This window comes from Dufourea novaeangliae, unplaced genomic scaffold (genome assembly GCF_001272555.1).
Source record: "Dufourea novaeangliae isolate 0120121106 unplaced genomic scaffold, ASM127255v1 scaffold2, whole genome shotgun sequence".
Lineage (NCBI taxonomy): Eukaryota > Metazoa > Arthropoda > Insecta > Hymenoptera > Halictidae > Dufourea > Dufourea novaeangliae.
Genome location: NW_015373882.1, coordinates 1,455,050 through 1,474,235, shown reverse-complemented (window position 1 = coordinate 1,474,235; position 19,186 = coordinate 1,455,050). Strand labels below are relative to the sequence as shown.

The following is a 19,186-nucleotide window of genomic DNA, read 5'->3' as shown; positions in this document are numbered from 1 at the left end:
GTAACGGTAAAAGCGTGACAGATATAGTAGAAGCAAAACAGACAAGAGGAAGGGAAACCTGCACTAGTCAGTTTCTTGGAGCCATGATCGGTAGTACCAGTTAGTATTCGTTTAACTGTTTGGAAGTGTTCCAATTTCGTTAATAAATTTTCTCGTAAGGTTTTTGCAAGAAAAATATAATTCCCGGTCGTATACGACCAGCGGAATTGACACGTAGCATCTTTACAAAGATTCAACAGGTGAGTCATCCATCCATGATTATTTTGTGAGATGACGCGATCTTGCGGTGTATACCAAATATGTATAATAAGTTATTGTTTTATTATTCGTTTTAAATAAAAATGTAATAAATCGAAATGAATAAATGCCTTCGAAGATTTCGTTTATTTAATTAGTCACGAATTGTTGACAATTTATGAATTCTAAAATTGAATTACGAAGGTCGGTACAAATCTTGACGGTAAATCGGGTTTTGAGGACTTACAGGATGTAAACTTCTGTCGTACTACTTTCTAAATGAGCAGATTCCGTTGACTGAATGATTTGACGAAATAATGCTTAACAAATGTTTTCTCGTCAAAAAAGGGTTTTTTTTTTCTTTAAAGGATAATAACTTTGTTTTATATTGTCATGCGTTTGAATGTAAATAGTATAATAAATTAAAAAAAAAAATCTAACTTTAAAATCTATATCATAATTGCGCGTTGTAATTCTTGATTTTATCGATCACCAAATATGGCAAAGCGGGGGGTGTTTCCATTTTTCTATTCGTGACATTGCAACGACATAATATGATCTTTATTACCAGGAAATTCATACACGTTGATGGAAAAACCAATTTGATAAATTACGATGATAAAGATAATTTCGTCAAAGGAAATAATTACGCGCACGCTTACATCACAGAATCTGCATTGTTTATATAGTGTAATTTTAGATGTCTACGTTAGTCTATGTATGTTTGTGCAATATAAGTTAATGAAATTAATGTAAATTTTACAGAAGCTACAAAAATGAATTTGCAGTGGTTCTACATCTTTTTCCTGTCTTATATAATTCCAAACATAAGTACAGAACCGTATGTATATATATCTTTATATATATATATATATATGTTATTTTAACAAATTTTAGAAACATTTACAAATACATTTTAAATGTCTTTTAAAGATTCTATAGCATAATTGCACCAAAAGTGGTCAGACCAGATTCAGAATACCATGTAGCAATAAGTACTACTGGTATTTCAACAACATCAACAGTATACATTGAACTGAATGGGCAGCTTAACAATGCAGATACATACAATGTGTCCCAAACAGCACGTATACAACCATACTCCACAAGAATCTTAAGGCTTGAAGTAAATTTAATTAGTGTGCAAGTTTGTCTTTGTAATGAACATAATTTTTATTTACCAATTGTTTTTGATATTTTAGATTGGGGATGTTATACCTGGTAGATACCAACTAATTGCACGTGGTCTATCAGGAATAGATTTTTCAAGTTCAAAACCAGTTGAATACATTCATAAGAGTTATTCAGTCTTCATACAGACTGACAGGGCCATTTACAAACCAGGGAATAAAGTCATGTTTAGATGCATGTTATTGAATTCCAGACTCAGACCTACTCTTGCCAGATTAATAGATATTTACATTACGGTACATATTTTTGGGTCAATGCTATTTAGTAAATTAAAAAAATTACAAAACTATATGTATGTCATATATAAAATTTTGTATAGGATGGAAAAGGAAACAGAATTAAACAATGGATTCGCCCACCTGTAACACGTGGAATATTTAACGGAGAGATTGAATTGTCTGAGTCACCTGTGTTAGGTACTTGGAAAATCACTGCCAATATTGGTGATCAAACATTTGAGAAAGAGTTTGAAGTTGCTGAGTATATTCTTCCCAATTTTGAAGTTACAATAGATGCTTCTAAGCACTTCACATTTAATGATTCAAAAATTACTGCAACAATCCGTGCAAAGTAAGTAAATTTCAACAGTATTTTAACGAGGGAACTTCGGTGACGGTTTGTAGGGGATCTCAATGGAAGCATTGGGTTAATTTTTTTTTGCTACTTTTTAGTTCTACAGGGTGAAAACATTTAAAGTAGTCTTAAAAATTAATGTGTATTTTCCTATGTTCTTATATATCTTGAAAACTATAATAGGTTTAACAAGATAGTTACAATGGACGTTCAATGACTTTTTATTTTCTATAAAACTATGTAATGAAGTTGTTAAAAATTTATTTATTTATTTATTTAAACGACAAATTTTTAATAATTTCCTTGTCCAATTTTATAGAGCAAAGAAAGTCATTAAACTTTCATTGTAACCATCTTTTTATACCTACTATAGTTTTCAAGATATACAAGAAAATAAGAACTGTAGAACCAAAAAGTAGCAAGAAAAGGTCTCCTACGAACTGCAAAGTTTAGAAGAAAATCGAAAATTTCGGGTAATCGAAGTTCCCCTTGTAAGTCGATACTGTATACTTTGTTTTTTAAGATGTTTATGACAGATTATTTGTAGAATTTCCCTTTTCCATAATTGTAGCAGTTACATTAATGTTATATTTATTAATTAATTAATTATTAATTAATAGTTAAGATACAAATTATTAATTTCCAAATGCAAATCATTTAGGTATACATACGGCAAGCCAGTGAAGGGTGAGGCAACGATTACAGCTTATCCTGATATTTTCTCCAGTGTTATTCAACCAATTTTCCAACAACCTATACGAAAAGTGATGCCTATTGATGGGAAAGTGATAGTTGATTTTGACATTGAATCTGAACTTAAGTATGTGAAATGAAAGATATCTTGTTCGGTAGTTTTGTAAAGAATATACTATAGTTTGCATACAATGTATGTCGTTTACAGACTATCCGATGATTACGAAAGACCAGTTATGATCGATGTGGCTGTGGAAGAATCTTTAACTGGTAGGAGACAAAATACTTCTATGCAAGTAACGCTACACCGACATAAATACATAATGGAGTTAATAAAAACATCAGAGTATTATAAACCTGGTTTAAAGTATACAGCATTTGTACGTATATAGAATCATTCTTTTGATATAATTCTATTTGACCGATTATGTAACAGACGATTTCTACAGATAAAATTGACATACCATGATGGAACGCCAGTTCAAGATAACAAAAATCCTGTTACAATAATGTATGGATATACTTACAATCAATCTGCATATACAGTTATTAATAAAATGTTAGATAAAAATGGTATGGTACAACTCGATTTCTATCCACCAAAGAATAATGAAAATACATCATTTTCCTTGAACATTGAGGTAAAATATTATTTAAGTACTATCAAAAGTGACTAATGATTTACACGCGTCCAAAGAATATCTTACTAACATTTTCATTCAACAGGCACAGTATCTAGGTCTGCACGAATGGTTTCCATCAACAAATCAAGCTATGTCTCAGAACAATGAATACATACAAGCTGTCTTAAAAACTGAAAACCCAACTGTACGTCTATTTGTGTGTTGCCTGAAATGTATTAACGTTTGTGGTCAATTATAATTACAATATTAGTTACAATAATTCTTTTGTCAGGTCAATCGAGACGTTGAAATTGAAGTAAATTCTACAATTCCGTTAAAATATATCAACTATGAAATATTTGGACGCGGTGATATATTAGATGCTGGTTCCATATATGTGCAAGACAAATACACTACAACTTTTAAGTGTGTATTTAGTCATTTTTAATCTAATCTGTATTGATAGTTGTTCAGAAAGTATTTAAGTACTACTTCTTTTAGATTTCTTGCAACCTACGTTATGGCTCCTACTGCACACGTAATTGTATATTATATAGGAAATGATGCAGAAGTTATCGCAGATGCATTGGATGTAGAATTAGAAGGAGTGCTTCAAAACTTTGTAAGTTAATTTGAAAAAATTGAACTATGATGAAAATGATAATTAATAAGTTTTAATAATTAGTCTTCTCTTATTTAAGGTCGATATTAAAGTAACACCCAACGAAGTTGGACCAGGAGAAAATGTCCACTTGATCATTACATCAAAGCCAAATTCATACATTGGATTATTAGGTGTGGACCAAAGGTCTATTTTGCTCAAATCTGGCAATGATATTTCGCGTGTATGTAACTTTTCTATAAATTTATTAATTCAAAAATTGTCGCAGCTTCTAATAAAAATAATCCATTTCAATCACTTGTAGGAACAAGTATATAAAGAATTAAAGTCGTATGATATGGTACAAGACTCTCCATACGCAGATTCACTTTTTGATCGGTATCTTTGGAGTCGTGGATCAGCCACAGCAAATGACGTTTTTAGTGTAAATAAAACACTGGTCTTCTTTATGTTTTACTCATTTTTCAGTAAAATTATTAATCTAAGCATTTCTTTCTTAGGAAAGTGGCGCTATCATTATAACAAATGGATATGTTCATGAAAATTTTCCAATTCGTAAGTAAACTCGGACAAATTATTATGTGGTTTATTAAATTGGTAACTAATATTACTTTACCCACCCTATCATACGTGATGCCAAATATTTTTCTAATCTGGTAACAAATTGGTTAAAATTTTTTACTTCTTTGTAACGTAGCATGAGAGTAATATCCCCAAGTTCAGCACTCCATAATATAATACTTACAGTCAAATCTTTAGTTGAAGAGAAATAGTCCAATTGCATTCAAATCACCAGAGAAGATGAAAGTACGCAAGAATTTTCCTGAAACTTGGCTTTGGCAAATGCTTGACGCTGGGTAAAGCCATTGAAATTTTTACCTGCTGATAATACTAGTTCATCTGTTAAGTAACTTTTAAGGACCTATGTTAAGCCATCATATTAACGAAGTAAAACGACACCCCATATATATATATATATATATACATTTTTCACTAGTTCTTCATTAAAACTAACTAATACATGTAGACGGGAAATATGTGTTTAACAGAGTAATTTCACGTAACTGACTACGAGGTGATGGCTTGATTATAATTCACCTTTTCACTCTGCAATTCACTCTGTTAATAACACTTCTAAGAGAGGATTTCGCTACTTTCATAATCTCAAACATGTAAAGATCAGAGAACGAGTTTCTGTTTGCAGTGTGTTTTAAAGAGAATTTAATAACACATTTGTTTTTCTAGTAGCATTATAATGTTATATTCCGTTGGTTCAGCTGATATAATACAATATATAGAATTGGATTCCAGGACAGCCGGGAATACTGGAAGGTAGAATAACAGGCTCGTCTCATGGTGCATCTACACTTCGACCAGACATTGGTCCACCTGTTACGCACAAACTAGCAACAAGACCACCATTGGCAGGTCCTTATGCCTTCTCTCGCATCCCAACTCCTGTCTGGAATAAGCCCCGTGTATTCCTAATGCATGACATCTTAAACACCTGGCTTTTTACAAACTTCTCTTCAGGGTATTTATCTTATATACTGTCAGTTTACAAAGCTTTTATATACACGCTTTGTATACATATACAACTTTGACAAATAACGTTCATGCGATGTTGCTTTGTTTTGTACAGAACATTTCTTTATAAATGAAAGCTGTGGGCTGTTCCTCGGTGTTCGTAATACGACTGCTATACATATATTATATTTACATTGTATTTTTTTTAATCATTCATTCTTTCGTACTATACAAAGTAAATTTTGCCTATTTTTAATGAGGTGATTGAGTCTTTGTAAAATATTACTATTGTCAAACATCAGTTCAGATTGTACATCCGTCACAAATTGTAATGCTTCTAAATAGAAAGAAAAAGAATATTAAAACGCAAAATAATTATGTAAATTGAAACCAGGTACGATGGGAAGAACGAACTGAAAAGAAATGTACCTGATTCGATCACATCGTGGATACTAACTGCATTTTCTGTGAACGACGTTCATGGATTGGGTCTCATTGAAGAACCACGAAAGGTAAATATAAAATGACAATACAAATAATCCGAAACTCTTTGTATCGCGAAAAATGATAAAGAGGAATTATTCTCTTTTCAGTTGAAAGTTTTTAGACCATTTTTTATTGCTATGGATCTACCTTACTCTGTGATTCGAGGAGAAATCGTTGCGATACAGATTGTTGTATTTAATTACATGAATAAGGCCGTGGAAGCTGAAGTGTTACTGACGCATGAGGGTCAGTTCGATTTCGCGGAAGTTTCCAATGATGTGCACGATGTACCAAGTAAAATTTCACCCCACAAATTTTATAATTCATTGTATTTTATATAATGAATATTATAAAAGCAAGATGAACTAATTAAATATTTCAGAACTAGAATTGTACCGCAAGAAGAAAGTGGAAGTGAAAGCTAATTCTGGTTCCAGCGTATCGTTTATGATTATTCCACGAGATTTGGGTTACATCACAATTAAAGCAACTGCAAATAGTATATTAGCTGGTGATAGTGTTGAACGTAAACTACTTGTAAAAGTAATATTTTCTCTATTTTCTTTCGTCCCTATTTCATTGTCGATCTAGCATGGAATCTAATTTTTAATATATATCCACAGGCGGAAGGAGAAACACAGTTCTTTAACAAAGCTGCTTTCTTAGATCTTAGAAGCACACCTAGGACGTCGTCCAATTTTACAATAGATATACCCAAAAATGCTGTACCAGGTTCTGAGCATATTGAAATTTCAGCAGTAGGTAATGCTCTACCACTACTACTTTATTCTCGATTCACTTTATTTTAACGAATACCTTTGCGTTACAAACAAAAACCATTGGCTATTAAAACAAATTCTCATCAGGTGATATTTTGGGTCCAAGCATTTTAAATCTCGCAAATTTAATTAAGCTGCCTGCCGGTTGTGGAGAACAAAACATGTTGAATTTCGTTCCAAACATAATGATTCTAAATTATCTCAAAGTGAGTACGTAACAGCCAATTGTTTAATACAGAATGTTAAAAAATGAAGGAGATATATTTCATAAGGATAGTTTTGAAAATAATTCGTCGGCAATGGGTGTTCCCAGTGTCTACTTTAGAAAGAATTAACGAATTTTTAAATGTTCATATGCAATTACCAATTCAAGTGAAAAGGAACTAGTTTCTAATTTTGTATTGCTTAACCTTTTTGCAATTCTGAAGACCATATTGTACGAAACGTCGGACTGTAGTACACTCGTTACTGTTACGAATGAAACAAATGTATGTTACATATTTTTTAACATTCTGCAAAACAAAATGAGTGTTGGGCATAATGTGTTTGAAAGAAAACTAATTGTATATATAAATATTCATTTGCAGAATACAAATCAGTTAACACAAGCAGTACAAGGTAAAGCTTTAAAGTATATGGAAGTAGGCTACCAGAGAGAGTTGACTTATAGACATGATGATGGATCTTTCAGTGCATTTGGCATGTCTGATAGTAATGGTAGTACATGGTATGCGTTATAAAAATGATTAACTTATTAAGTTCATAAGTATTGTATTAAATCTGTGCAAAGAAACTCCTATCGTTGTTTACAGCATATACGTAATTCTAAGTTTGCTGTATAAGTTCTGTCCAACAGTTTTTCATAAGATGAAAAGAGAAACATTTCCTACGTTCTGAGAAACTAACCACGCACTTATTATTTCGAGAGCATAAAATCCAGTTAACAAACAGAGTGTAACATAGAATACTAACGTTTTTTACATAATTAAATTGCTGTGTAATGTATTCTAGAAACGGGTCAGAACTTATACAGCGACGTAATATTAGGTTCTATTTCCGTATATAGAAATGAAAGATGCTAATTATCTTAAAGATACGCCTTTCGAAATAATATTCGGAAAATAACTTTAATAATATCAAATATCTTTTTATAATATCAAATTCTCACCTAATATATTTATACAATGAGTCACAACTTTTGCAGCAATCTAATAGTTTTTATTTTAATCACTATCGAAGCATTTCACTTGCTCTCGACTATTTTTCGTCACTTTTTAGGTAACTGATTAATTCCATCACCAAGAAGTGATGATATCAAATTTTCAAACAATGAATTCATCAATGGTTTTTTGAATTCATTCATACTCCGTTAAGCTTAAATGTTAAAATAATATATGTGACACGTGTTAATGCTATCAATTTACAAGCGATGGAAACTTTTACATAAATAATAGTACTTTTAGTTATGTTATAATTTTTTCTTTTGTATTAGGCTCACCGCCTTTGTGGCCAAAGCTTTCAAGCAGGCTATGGAATACATTCCAGTTGAAGATAGGATAATAGATGAAGCTTTGCAATGGTTATCAAATAATCAAGCTCCAAATGGAAGCTTTCCTGAAGTAGGAAAAGTCAGTCATCGTGACATGCAAGGTGGAGCTGCGAAAGGTCTTGCATTGACAGCATTCACTCTTATTGCTTTCCTTGAGAACGATGTAAGTTTATTGGTTCACTTACAAAGAAAGTACAGTAGCGCCTAGGATATAGCACAGTTGTAAATTAATCCCTGTATAGGCAACAAAAATATTCACGGTTATTGAGCAATCGGAATACCCCCATTCGGACAGATTAGATAAACATAGATAATTTTACTTTCATACTTTTCCGAAACTCTTAGTTTTCCCCTCCTATAATATATCAAGTGTTGTTTTATACAAGAACATAAAAAATTGTGCAAGGAAATTTAGAAATGCGTACCCGGTTGCCTACATAAGGGTTAAAGAATCAAGTAACAGTATCGAATTTACAAGTAGAAAAACTGTAAATTTTCAGTGCTATGTAAAATATTTGGAGTTTCTCCCTGAATAAGCGTTGATGTATCATAAAATTAATTTGAACGATAAAGCCAAATTTGCCAGCCGGTATTTCCAAATTGCAGAGACATAAACAACCTTCTCTAATTTTTTGTATGCACACTTCACGAATAGGTATATACAGGGCGTCCCAAGTAAAACCGGCCCCACTCACTGATTAAGTAAAAATTTACATATTTGAAAAAAAAAATTTACTTATGTTACAAAATAAAATTTGGCAAATGGCACTCTTTCAAAACATAATTTTACCCATGAACTATTACAAAAGATGTTGCAAATGACCTCCTTGGGTCTCTACGCATTTTCTGCATGTGAAATCACATTCAAGTTGACGTCACGAAAAACATAAAAGTTCATCGTCTGAAACGGACCGGTTGTACGTGGGATGCTCTGTATAATTCAGATGTACACATATGATAATCCGGCGATAATGCATTATAGTTGGTTGCTTCCCGTGTTAGTAATGTAGCATTTCTAAATCAACTGTTAAACTTATTTTAATGGACTTTTAGGACCTTAACGGGAAGTACAAAAACACAGTAAACAAAGGAATTGATTACATTGTCCGCAATATGAATGATCTGGACGATGTCTATGCTTTGAGTATTTGCACGTATGCCTTGAATTTGGCAAAGCATCCATACGAGAACGCTGCATTCAATTTATTGGAATCGAAAGCTATGACGAAGGAAGAGCTTAAATGGTGGAGTAAACCTGTACCCAAGGATGACAAAAATCCATGGTATTCTCTGCCACGATCTGTTGACGTAGAAATGACGTCTTATGCCTTATTAACGTATCTCAGGCGTAATCTAGTCACTGATTCCGTAGCTCTAATGAAATGGCTTGTGAAACAAAGAAATGCCGAAGGTGGTTTTTCATCTACGCAGGTAAATATGAAGAAACACACTGTTATATTAAAAGTACAATGCTTAAATAATGCGTTTACATCATTTTTAGGACACAGTGATTGGAATCCAAGCTTTGGCAAAATTAGGTGAGAAATTAGCATCAAAGAACAATGCTATTTCAATAACATTCATGTACGAGGGAGGCGGTCAGAGTCAGATGAATATAAATTCTGATAATTCTATGATACTTCAAAAACATGTGGTAAGTTCATGGTACATGTGTTATTCATTATTTTTAACCCTTGTACATACAATACAATACATAGTGTATTTCTAATCCTTGGTACTTTCTTTAGCTTCCAAGAAAAACGCGATTGGTTAATATAACAGGTAGTGGAAGTGGATTCGCCTTAGTTCAAATTTCATTTCAATATAATTTGAATGTAACCGGTGCTTGGCCGCTCTTTACTTTGGACCCACAGGTTGATAAAAATTCCAATGCGAATCATTTACAACTTTCTATTTGCTCCGGGTATGTTATGATACAAAGTGGTTGATGCAATTGGCCCAAGTCGTATCTCGTTTCTGATTGCAATTTTAAAAAAAAGTTTTATAGGAAACAGTTGAATGGTTCAAAGAAGATTACCTGCCTATGACAAAATCTTTGCCGCCCGGTTAATGGTGTATGTATAATATGTAATTGTATATTTTGTTTTTTGTTAATGGTAACTGATATTGTTTTATACAAATCGATTCCTCGTGTAATTTGCGTTCAAAAGTATTCAGGCAAAGTATTCAAAAAAGAATACTTTGCGAGAAGTTTTAAATAAATGTCTTTGGGTAGAACATTGAAGAAACGTTGCCCGAGTCTTAAGATGTGATAGAGAAACGTTCGAATATCTTCTTTGATAAAAACATTTACTTAGAATACCCCAAGTACTATTCACTTTTCGACCGTCTGCTCTCTTTGAGCCATTTAGTTGTCTTTTAATTCCAACCAGTAAACAAACATGAGTAGGCCCTATTGCGTCGACCATCCTCAGTGTTTCGTAAACATTACGTAGATTTACATTCTTAATGTAACGTTCGTTTGAACAGGTTTGTACCAACAAAAGAAGCCAATGAAAGTAACATGGTTGTGATGGAAGTGAGTCTACCATCTGGTTTTACTGCAGACAGAGATTCATTACCTAGTCTTGAAGTATCGCAAAACGTGAAACGCGTCGAAACTAAGGACGGAGACACAGTAGTAATACTATATTTCGACAAGGTATGCAGAGTATATATTATCTCAATTAATTTGAAATTATATTTAAATTAACGATACATTACAGATGGACAGGAAAGAATATTGTCCAACTGTATCTGCATTCAGAACACACAAAGTAGCAAAACAAAAGCCAGTACCAGTGACTATATATGACTACTATGATTCGTGTAAGTTATTTGAACAAACAGGGGGCCTCAATTTCTTAAGTATCAAAACAAAAGTTCATGAGGTATAAACTTCATCATGTATAACTTTCTTAACACGTTGTTCGTCGGGCAAATTTCACGCGACTTTCCGCTCAGGCCGCATGGGCCATGGATGGATACCATTACCATGGTATAATTGCATTATACTTACATAATTATGCATCAGCTGATAATGAAACAATTTCATGATCACATTTCGTTTTACACAAAATAACCATAGTGGCCTGAATGGAAAATACATCGTGGTCCATCGATGGCCCACGCGGCAGTCAACATGTTAAAATACAATTGTGCTCGGCCATATAGCACTATTTAATCTTCCAACTTTTTTTTAAAAAATTCTATAAACCTGTACATTCTATGACAATAGAACAATAGAACCTTAAATATTTAAATTCTATAACAATAGAATCTTAAATATTAGTATAAAAAATACATTTTCATATGCTGATTTACTCAGAAATTTGACGTGAATATTAAATGAAATTAATACCAATTGCATACTGAGAAATCAGGTAATTTTTTTAATTAATTTACAAGAAAGATGTAAAACTTTCCATCTCATTGATTAATACTGATAATACAGCATTGAAATAAATGAAAAATGAAAACACTATATATACATATAGAAACTAGATAAAACAAGCTTCCTATTGATACCAACATTGTTTATAAAATAATAACTAATATTTGTTCTAAATTTATCGTTGATATGATCCCACATGAACTTTTTCTTATAACTAATATAATATATATTAAGATAGTACAGATATTAAGAAAATACAGTAATGTGTTGAGTGCGACGGACTCGGATTCGCTTCATGGCAAGGCCGAAAGATTTTCAGCCCCTCATAAATTTATTTGTTGCACAAAGCCGAACCTCCGCTTAGCTTCTGTTTACTCTATTTTAATTGGTTCTAGAGGGGGATGCCCCTTGTGGTGGGAATAACGCCGTTGTTCGTGTCGCATTCATCTAGAAATCACTGTAGTAACTTTGTTCATTCTTAGATATTTCTCTTTTTTATGTCCAGCAAGAAGAGCAAGAGTATTTTATGAACCCCGTAAGGCTACACTTTGTGACTTATGCAAGGAAGAAGACTGTGAAGATTTATGTGTATCACAACTTGGTAAACAAGAGGACTCCTCTCAGTCTGCTGCCTCATATCTAAATATTCATGTATATCTACAGTCATTACTTGTGTTCTTCGCTGTTAAATATTTTGAATATTTGTAGCTATAACTCTCCAGGACACACTTTGTAGCTTTGGTAAAAAGTACAATGATAAAGTTTTGTATAAACTTTGCAACCAAAGTACATTGTATGCAATAGTTAATCTATTTCAATTATGAAGTATTAATACATACTGAAATGATTATATCATTTTAGCTTTAAACTAATCTGAACTCAACAATTGAAATTTCATACTGAATTATATTTGAATGTGGTTGAGTTGTTACATACTGACACTTTATGTTACAGTAAATATACTTTATTGTTATTGATAGCATGTTAATTGTTACTTGTTTGTTTATTTATGATTAAGATCCTAGACATGATTTAGCAATTATCAAAGGTGAGATTTCTTTCATAATAAAAGGAGTTAAAGTAATGGTAATAGTTTACAATTCGGTCGGTATCTCCGATTTCTTTCACACTTTAATATATTGAAAGGGACTCCCTCAAAAGGCAAAATATTTTTTAAAATGTCGCAAACAATTATACAGAAGTACCTTTAATTTCAAGTTAAATTTGTAACCGAAACCTAACCTAAACGTTACTATGAATGCAAATTGAGTGAAAGAACATAAGCTGTAAACAGTAAAAAAGAGGTTTAATTGTTTATTTTCAAAGCATTATACTGATCAGAATTGGTTAGAGCTAGTTTAATAAAAAAACGAATATTAATAATTATTGTTAGTTTTGCCAATAATCACTTTTCACCCTTATATAAAGTGAAACAGTCGGATTGAGTCGGATTGACACTCAAGTGAATACAATACAATAAGTATGTAATATGTGTATATATACATATGTATATATAACACAGGTATCCACACTTGTAGCGTCACTTCCGTTAGTATCTGTCACAAGAATAACGTGAAACTACGCCTATTGCAAAAATAAATTAAATATTGCAAAACGTAAGCGAATAAATAGACAGAGAATTGGAATTGTAAAACACAACATAACCTTAACTGTCCGAGTAATGACTTTTTACAGTAAAAATCAAATAATAAAAAAATAATGGATAAAATTTTAATAAACACCTTACGAACCGGTCGACGTTTGAGTTTCAGATCTCTGGTAGCATACCAATATCCAAAGTAAGTTTACAGTAGAATCAAACATACTCACAACTTACAGTATAGTGTTTAGTATTAACAATATTATCATATTTCAGAATCTTAAAAGATTCGGAATTGTATATGCATACTTGTAGCAGTACTCGTTCTTTAAAACGATGTCTACTTTCTGTTACAAAACAACTTGGTGTCATCAATATGCAAAAACGTGACATGTTTATTCAAACACAAGACACTCCAAATCCTAATAGTTTAAAGTTTCTTCCTGGAGTAAATGTGCTTCAACAAGGCCAAACTAAAGACTTTCCTAATGCAACAGAAGCCTACTGTTCGCCACTCGCGAAAATGTTATTTCGAGTCGAGGGTGTCAAATCTGTTTTCTTTGGACCTGATTTTATTACGATTACAAAAATAGACGAGGATGTTGAATGGAAATTATTAAAACCAGAAGTATTTGCAGTCATCATGGACTTCTTTGCATCTGGTTTGCCAGTGTTAAATGAAGATCAGCCTGCAGCAGATACTCGTAATTTCTTTTTCCTTTTATTTACAGTATTTTACAAAGCATTATATAAACAAATAAGTACATGCAATTATCTGATTTCTCAGATGTTAACAGTTCCATCTGTTAAGGATTATTTAATAGACTTTCCAAAAACAACAATTAATAGCTAAAAATCTATTAATAAATGTTTTATTCCCAGTAGAAAATTATGAACCAAGCAAAACTATCAGTTTCTTTGTTAATAAAAACAAATATTAAATAGTTTATAAATAAATTTCCAAGTGGACAAATATTAAATCATGTTTTCATTTGCAGAAATTACTGATGACGACGATGAAATAGTGCAAATGATAAAAGAATTGTTAGATACTCGTATACGGCCAACAGTTCAAGAAGATGGTGGTGATATCGTTTTTGTGGTACGTATTTGTGTAATAATAATTTCATGCTACTAGTCCCTAATTGATTCGAGTTATACTTTTATGCTTTTAATAACAGGGGTTCGAAGAGGGTATAGTAAAACTGAAAATGCAAGGTTCTTGTACTAGCTGTCCAAGTTCTGTGGTCACTTTAAGAAATGGAGTTCAAAATATGATGCAGTTCTATATTCCAGAAGTTCTTGGGGTGATTCAAGTAGAAGATGAAATCGATCAGATCGCGAAGAAGGAATTTAAAAATTTCGAGGAGAAGATTAAAAAATCGGAACAGAGCGAAGAAAAATAATATTTGAAATGTAGTTTAGTACTTATGTAAGAACAGTCATGTAAATAAAAAGATTTCAAATCTCGTTTCGTATCTTTTCCTTTTTTTATTGTTTTACTTTTTGTATAAAGTGCTTAACGGCTAGTTACGGAAACTTGCCATACACGAATAGTGTTGTCGGAATATCCGGCGAATAATGTTTGTCCATCAGTAGACCACGCTAACGACAGACAATGAGGTGGTTCAGCTTTACTTGTCGCGGATACAACTTCCGGTTTCAATTCTTCAACCATTTCCTTGGTTTCAAGATCCCATATCTTAATCCATGGTCCAAATGCAGCACAAAGCCAGTAACGATTAGGACTGAAGCATAAAGCTGTTATAATGTCATTATGGTCTAAAGTGTGAAGATGCTTTCCATCATTCAAGTCCCATAACATAGCCTTGCAGTCCTAAAAATTTGGAAGAAAATATTTATATTTATTGACAAATAAGTTGAGCACATAAATAATTACAAAGCTATTAATAAATCTTTATAAAGCTCCATTATATTAAATGATACAGTATTTTCTTCCAATATATACCTTGCCACCAGAAGCACAAAGTGAACCATCAGGGGATACGGTAACTGTGTTAAGATATCCAGTGTGTCCAATGTGATTAATCTTTAGCCTACAGTTTGTCAAGTTCCAGACCTAAAAAACCATATGTTACTGCTAATAATACAAACTAGTAATTTTAACAAATAATTTACTATTTTTCAAATCAGTCCCATATCCGCAAACACTCACGAATATCATGTTTAATAAAAAGTATACATCATATTACATAATTGTTGAATAATTATTTTTTGTAGAAAATACTGACATACCTTGACCAGCTTATCCCAACCTGCAGACACAATAATAGGATTCGAATGATTAGGAGAGAAACGCACACAGCTGACCCAATCTGTGTGTCCATCGTCTTGAATAGTGTACTTGCACTCTGCCAAAGTGTTCCACAACTTAATAGTCTTGTCTCGAGAGCCAGAAACAATTTGGCGATTGTCCACAGAGAAGGCAACACTTAAAACATCCTGTTAACACATATTCACTTATTTGATTTTGTAATTTGTTGTAAACAGTACCTGTGCGCATATTGGACATGATCGATACTTACAATACCATAGACTTAATTGCCCACCTCTTCTACTTTTAAATATAAAAAAAAATATATAAAAAAAAAGCTTCAGTATATTTCCCATCACTCACGTAGTTTATCTTCTGCCCGTGGCATTTAATAAAAAAAAATTTAAAAAAAAAAGCTTCCGTTCATTTCACGACGAATGATGAGCGAAGATCAGAAGTAAAATTTCACACCTTGGTATGGTCTTCGAATCTTCGTGTAGTACGACCTGCAGCCAAATCCCAAAGACGTAGTGTTTTGTCCCATGAACCAGATAGAGCATAGTTACCATCAGAGGATAGTACTACGTCACTAATAAAATGAGAGTGGCCGTACAAACGTTTTTGAGGAATACCATAATTTGCTTCGTCGCGTGTTAACTTCCACACTATCAGGGTTTTATCTAAGAATAAAATTCGTAAAATTATGAAGTTTAACTCCCCTGTTAATACAAATAATCAACACTTCATATTTCGTCTTTCAGTAAACATAAAGGCACAGATGAAACAATACACATAGAATAATTTCATATAATAATTGTAATTTTCATTGAAAGCATGTACTAGAATTGAATGTTGAAAGTTGAATGTAAGAGACACATTACTGGTATTCATAATATATAATGCATACGCGCATTTAGTAAAAAAAAGTGATCAATAACAGGAAGTGTATGTTACTAAACTCACCACGTGAAGAAGACAATATCATGTCCGGATATTTTGGATTTGTTGCGATTTGCGTGACCCATCCATTATGTCCTCGTAACGTACCCCTTAGCTGAAGAGTTTCAGTCATTTTTAAAGCGTTTTAAAATATTCTATATTACAGATTGCAACGGATTCCGTCAACCGGTCCACATTCAACAACGCGTTGAACGAAAAGAACGACAGACCCCCTCCAAATAGATGTGTACGCGGTCACAGATCATACATTTCTAGATGTATCAACCGACCATGGATCTGAAGGATGGTGCATAAAGTAAATAGATTTATCGACGCGAGCGAGGGTTGAGGCTAGGGTTGATACCCAACACAAAAGTTCTTTCTGCGTTGAGAGAGAATAAAATATCATACTATACTTTATATATTTATTTCAATATTAATATAAAATATAAAACATATAAACATAAACGTATGTATAAACTGTATACGATATATGCAATATAAGATATATATGATAAATAAATATGTATCCTCACGAATAAACTCAGCTTCCACTAGGGAAAAAAGTGGATCCCTAAATGAAGACCAAAAGTTTCATGAATCTTCCACTAACCAGATAGCGCTGCAATCGATGCGTCCATACAAAAACGCATGCTGATGCACCGCACGGTCGTATACACAATCGTATACACCGTGTGCATGCGGAATACAAGTTGTACGCGCTGCCAGTAAAGAGCATGTACGTAGTAATATCACCGACTAGGTATAGAATAGACCTATCATCCAATGCTTTTTTCTGTCCCACGTTCATAGGGCTGCGTGGAGCTACGTAGCCCTGTTACCATTTTAGTGTCAATATCCGACGTTACCGATAAAGCATGAATTCTGGGTATTATTAGCACAAATGAAGTGTTATTCCATTCATATTGTGTGTATCTATATGATTTGACGGGAATAAAAATATCCGATGCTTCAGTTTAAGGTTAAGGGATAAATATGACAGTCATTAAAGATGAAACGGAAAAGTATATATGTTTTCACTTAAGTACAAGACAAGTTATTCTAAATGCATCGTTAATGGACATGTTTATAAATGTTACTTTTTACATGTTCTTGTTTTATTCGTTTTATATCTTGCGAAATATATATTTTGGACAATACGTTAAATTTTCTTTTATTACAAAATACCTATGTATACTTGAGCAAGATATACGAGTCATAGGATGTTACGCGTCGAACAAAATAATTTCTCAATTTGTTCACGGTTCATTGATCAAAGTTGGGACATTTTTTTCGTTATTCACGTGATATTCGACTTAATATTCTGGTAGAATATTTTCGAAAAATTATACTTTGAAAGTATATATATAAAAAACTTAATTTTTGCCAATCGTCACTGTGTTATTCCACATTAAGTCTGAAGCTTTAAGGTTCAACCCTCTAGAACCCTTAAGTGTTAAATAATGGAATTTACACTAAATCTATAATATTATACTTTATACAGTTTTTAAAAAATACAGCGATGACTGCAAACACATGAGAGATTGATACCAAGAAAGGGAAATGAAAAATGAAACAAAATAACCATTGAATAGTAGACGAAATGAAACATTGCTAAAAATTTGTCTGTAATGTTCAAAATATAGTATTATCTGATCGACTGGAAACATACTCTTACGCCGTGGGAGTCATAGATGACCGGCAGCAAGATTAATGTACTACGCATGACAAGTTTGCACAATACATATAATCATATTGTGTAATATATTATTATATGATTTTAATGGGCAATCACTCTTTGGCGCTGAAGACAAAACCAGCAGAAACACGCTCAGCAGTGAACCTGTTAAACATAAAAGCCTCGAGCTTCGAGGCTCGAGCCTCGACTACTCAAAGCCTTGAAACTCGAGCCTCGAGCCTCGACGACTCGAGCCTTGGAGCTCGAGCCTTGAGCCTCGAGCTTCATATGATTGTAGCCTTAAAGACTCAGTCTTTACGGCTAAGCTTTGTAGCTTCAAAGACTCGAGCTTTATACAACACTAGACCTGGCTGTATCATCCGGTGTTTGGGTCGTTCAAGGAAGGTCGTTCAAGCCGGCAAAAACAATCCAACACGAACAAACCTGCGTACGCTCAATATTATAACGGCGTTAGCTTCCTCACTTTCTCGTGAGCCGTCGCGGAGGGTGGGCGCGCGTCTCATACTCGTCCTTTCTCTTGTTACTAACCCATTGTTTGTTGCAGGCATTCGACAACCATCAATGTATTTACTGTGCATATTATTAATTTATTTACTGTGCATATTGTTGTGTCCCCTCTCTTGTTACTAATCCCTTGTATGTTACAGATGTTCGAGAACCATTGGCTTCGATAGTTATCTTCTTATGTACTGTGATTCATTTATTGTGATTTATTTACTGTGATTTCTATACTGTGATTTATTTACTGTGCATATTATGTATTCTATATGTATTGTATAATGAAAAATTTTTTTCCAATCAGTTATTCTATCGAAAGAAGACATCGATCAACGTCTACATCCTCAAAGCGTCTACCACTGTGTTAAGTTACTGTAAGTTAAACTTAAATCATAATTCGATATTCATTGTTATATTCATATTCATTATCACATCGTTTATTATTAATTTTAGTCTATCTATCAATAGACTTAAATTGTGACCATCCATTATGCATACCAA

General features: G+C 32.8%; 3 protein-coding genes across 3 annotated transcripts; 2 read left to right on the top strand and 1 right to left on the bottom strand.

The window, feature by feature from the left end:
• Positions 1-217: 217 nt before the first annotated feature.
• LOC107186889 (CD109 antigen-like) lies at positions 218-12,393 on the top strand. The gene is made up of 28 exons (XM_015574887.1): positions 218-239; positions 1,003-1,078; positions 1,171-1,363; positions 1,440-1,664; positions 1,748-1,998; positions 2,663-2,821; positions 2,903-3,074; positions 3,144-3,335; positions 3,421-3,522; positions 3,610-3,743; positions 3,819-3,939; positions 4,019-4,162; positions 4,244-4,363; positions 4,440-4,494; positions 5,251-5,473; positions 5,861-5,978; positions 6,060-6,246; positions 6,335-6,495; positions 6,576-6,714; positions 6,819-6,937; positions 7,319-7,458; positions 8,224-8,443; positions 9,334-9,711; positions 9,782-9,934; positions 10,029-10,204; positions 10,771-10,942; positions 11,007-11,109; positions 12,180-12,393. Exons 2-28 carry the CDS (start codon positions 1,014-1,016, stop codon positions 12,380-12,382), a joined length of 4,425 nt encoding a protein of 1,474 aa, XP_015430373.1. The 5' UTR covers positions 218-239; positions 1,003-1,013; the 3' UTR covers positions 12,383-12,393.
• An 842-nt stretch (positions 12,394-13,235) lies between these two features.
• LOC107188156 (NFU1 iron-sulfur cluster scaffold homolog, mitochondrial-like) lies at positions 13,236-14,680 on the top strand. The gene is made up of 4 exons (XM_015576444.1): positions 13,236-13,473; positions 13,551-13,978; positions 14,273-14,376; positions 14,456-14,680. The coding sequence occupies exons 1-4, from the start codon at positions 13,394-13,396 to the stop codon at positions 14,678-14,680; spliced, it is 837 nt and encodes a 278-aa protein (XP_015431930.1). The 5' UTR covers positions 13,236-13,393.
• A 67-nt stretch (positions 14,681-14,747) lies between these two features.
• Positions 14,748-16,767, bottom strand: LOC107187078 (guanine nucleotide-binding protein subunit beta-like protein). Its single transcript, XM_015575109.1, has 5 exons — positions 16,513-16,767; positions 16,021-16,229; positions 15,531-15,737; positions 15,244-15,354; positions 14,748-15,111 (listed from the first exon to the last, which is right to left on the bottom strand). The coding sequence occupies exons 1-5, from the start codon at positions 16,619-16,621 to the stop codon at positions 14,794-14,796; spliced, it is 954 nt and encodes a 317-aa protein (XP_015430595.1). The 5' UTR covers positions 16,622-16,767; the 3' UTR covers positions 14,748-14,793.
• Positions 16,768-19,186: the final 2,419 nt, after the last annotated feature.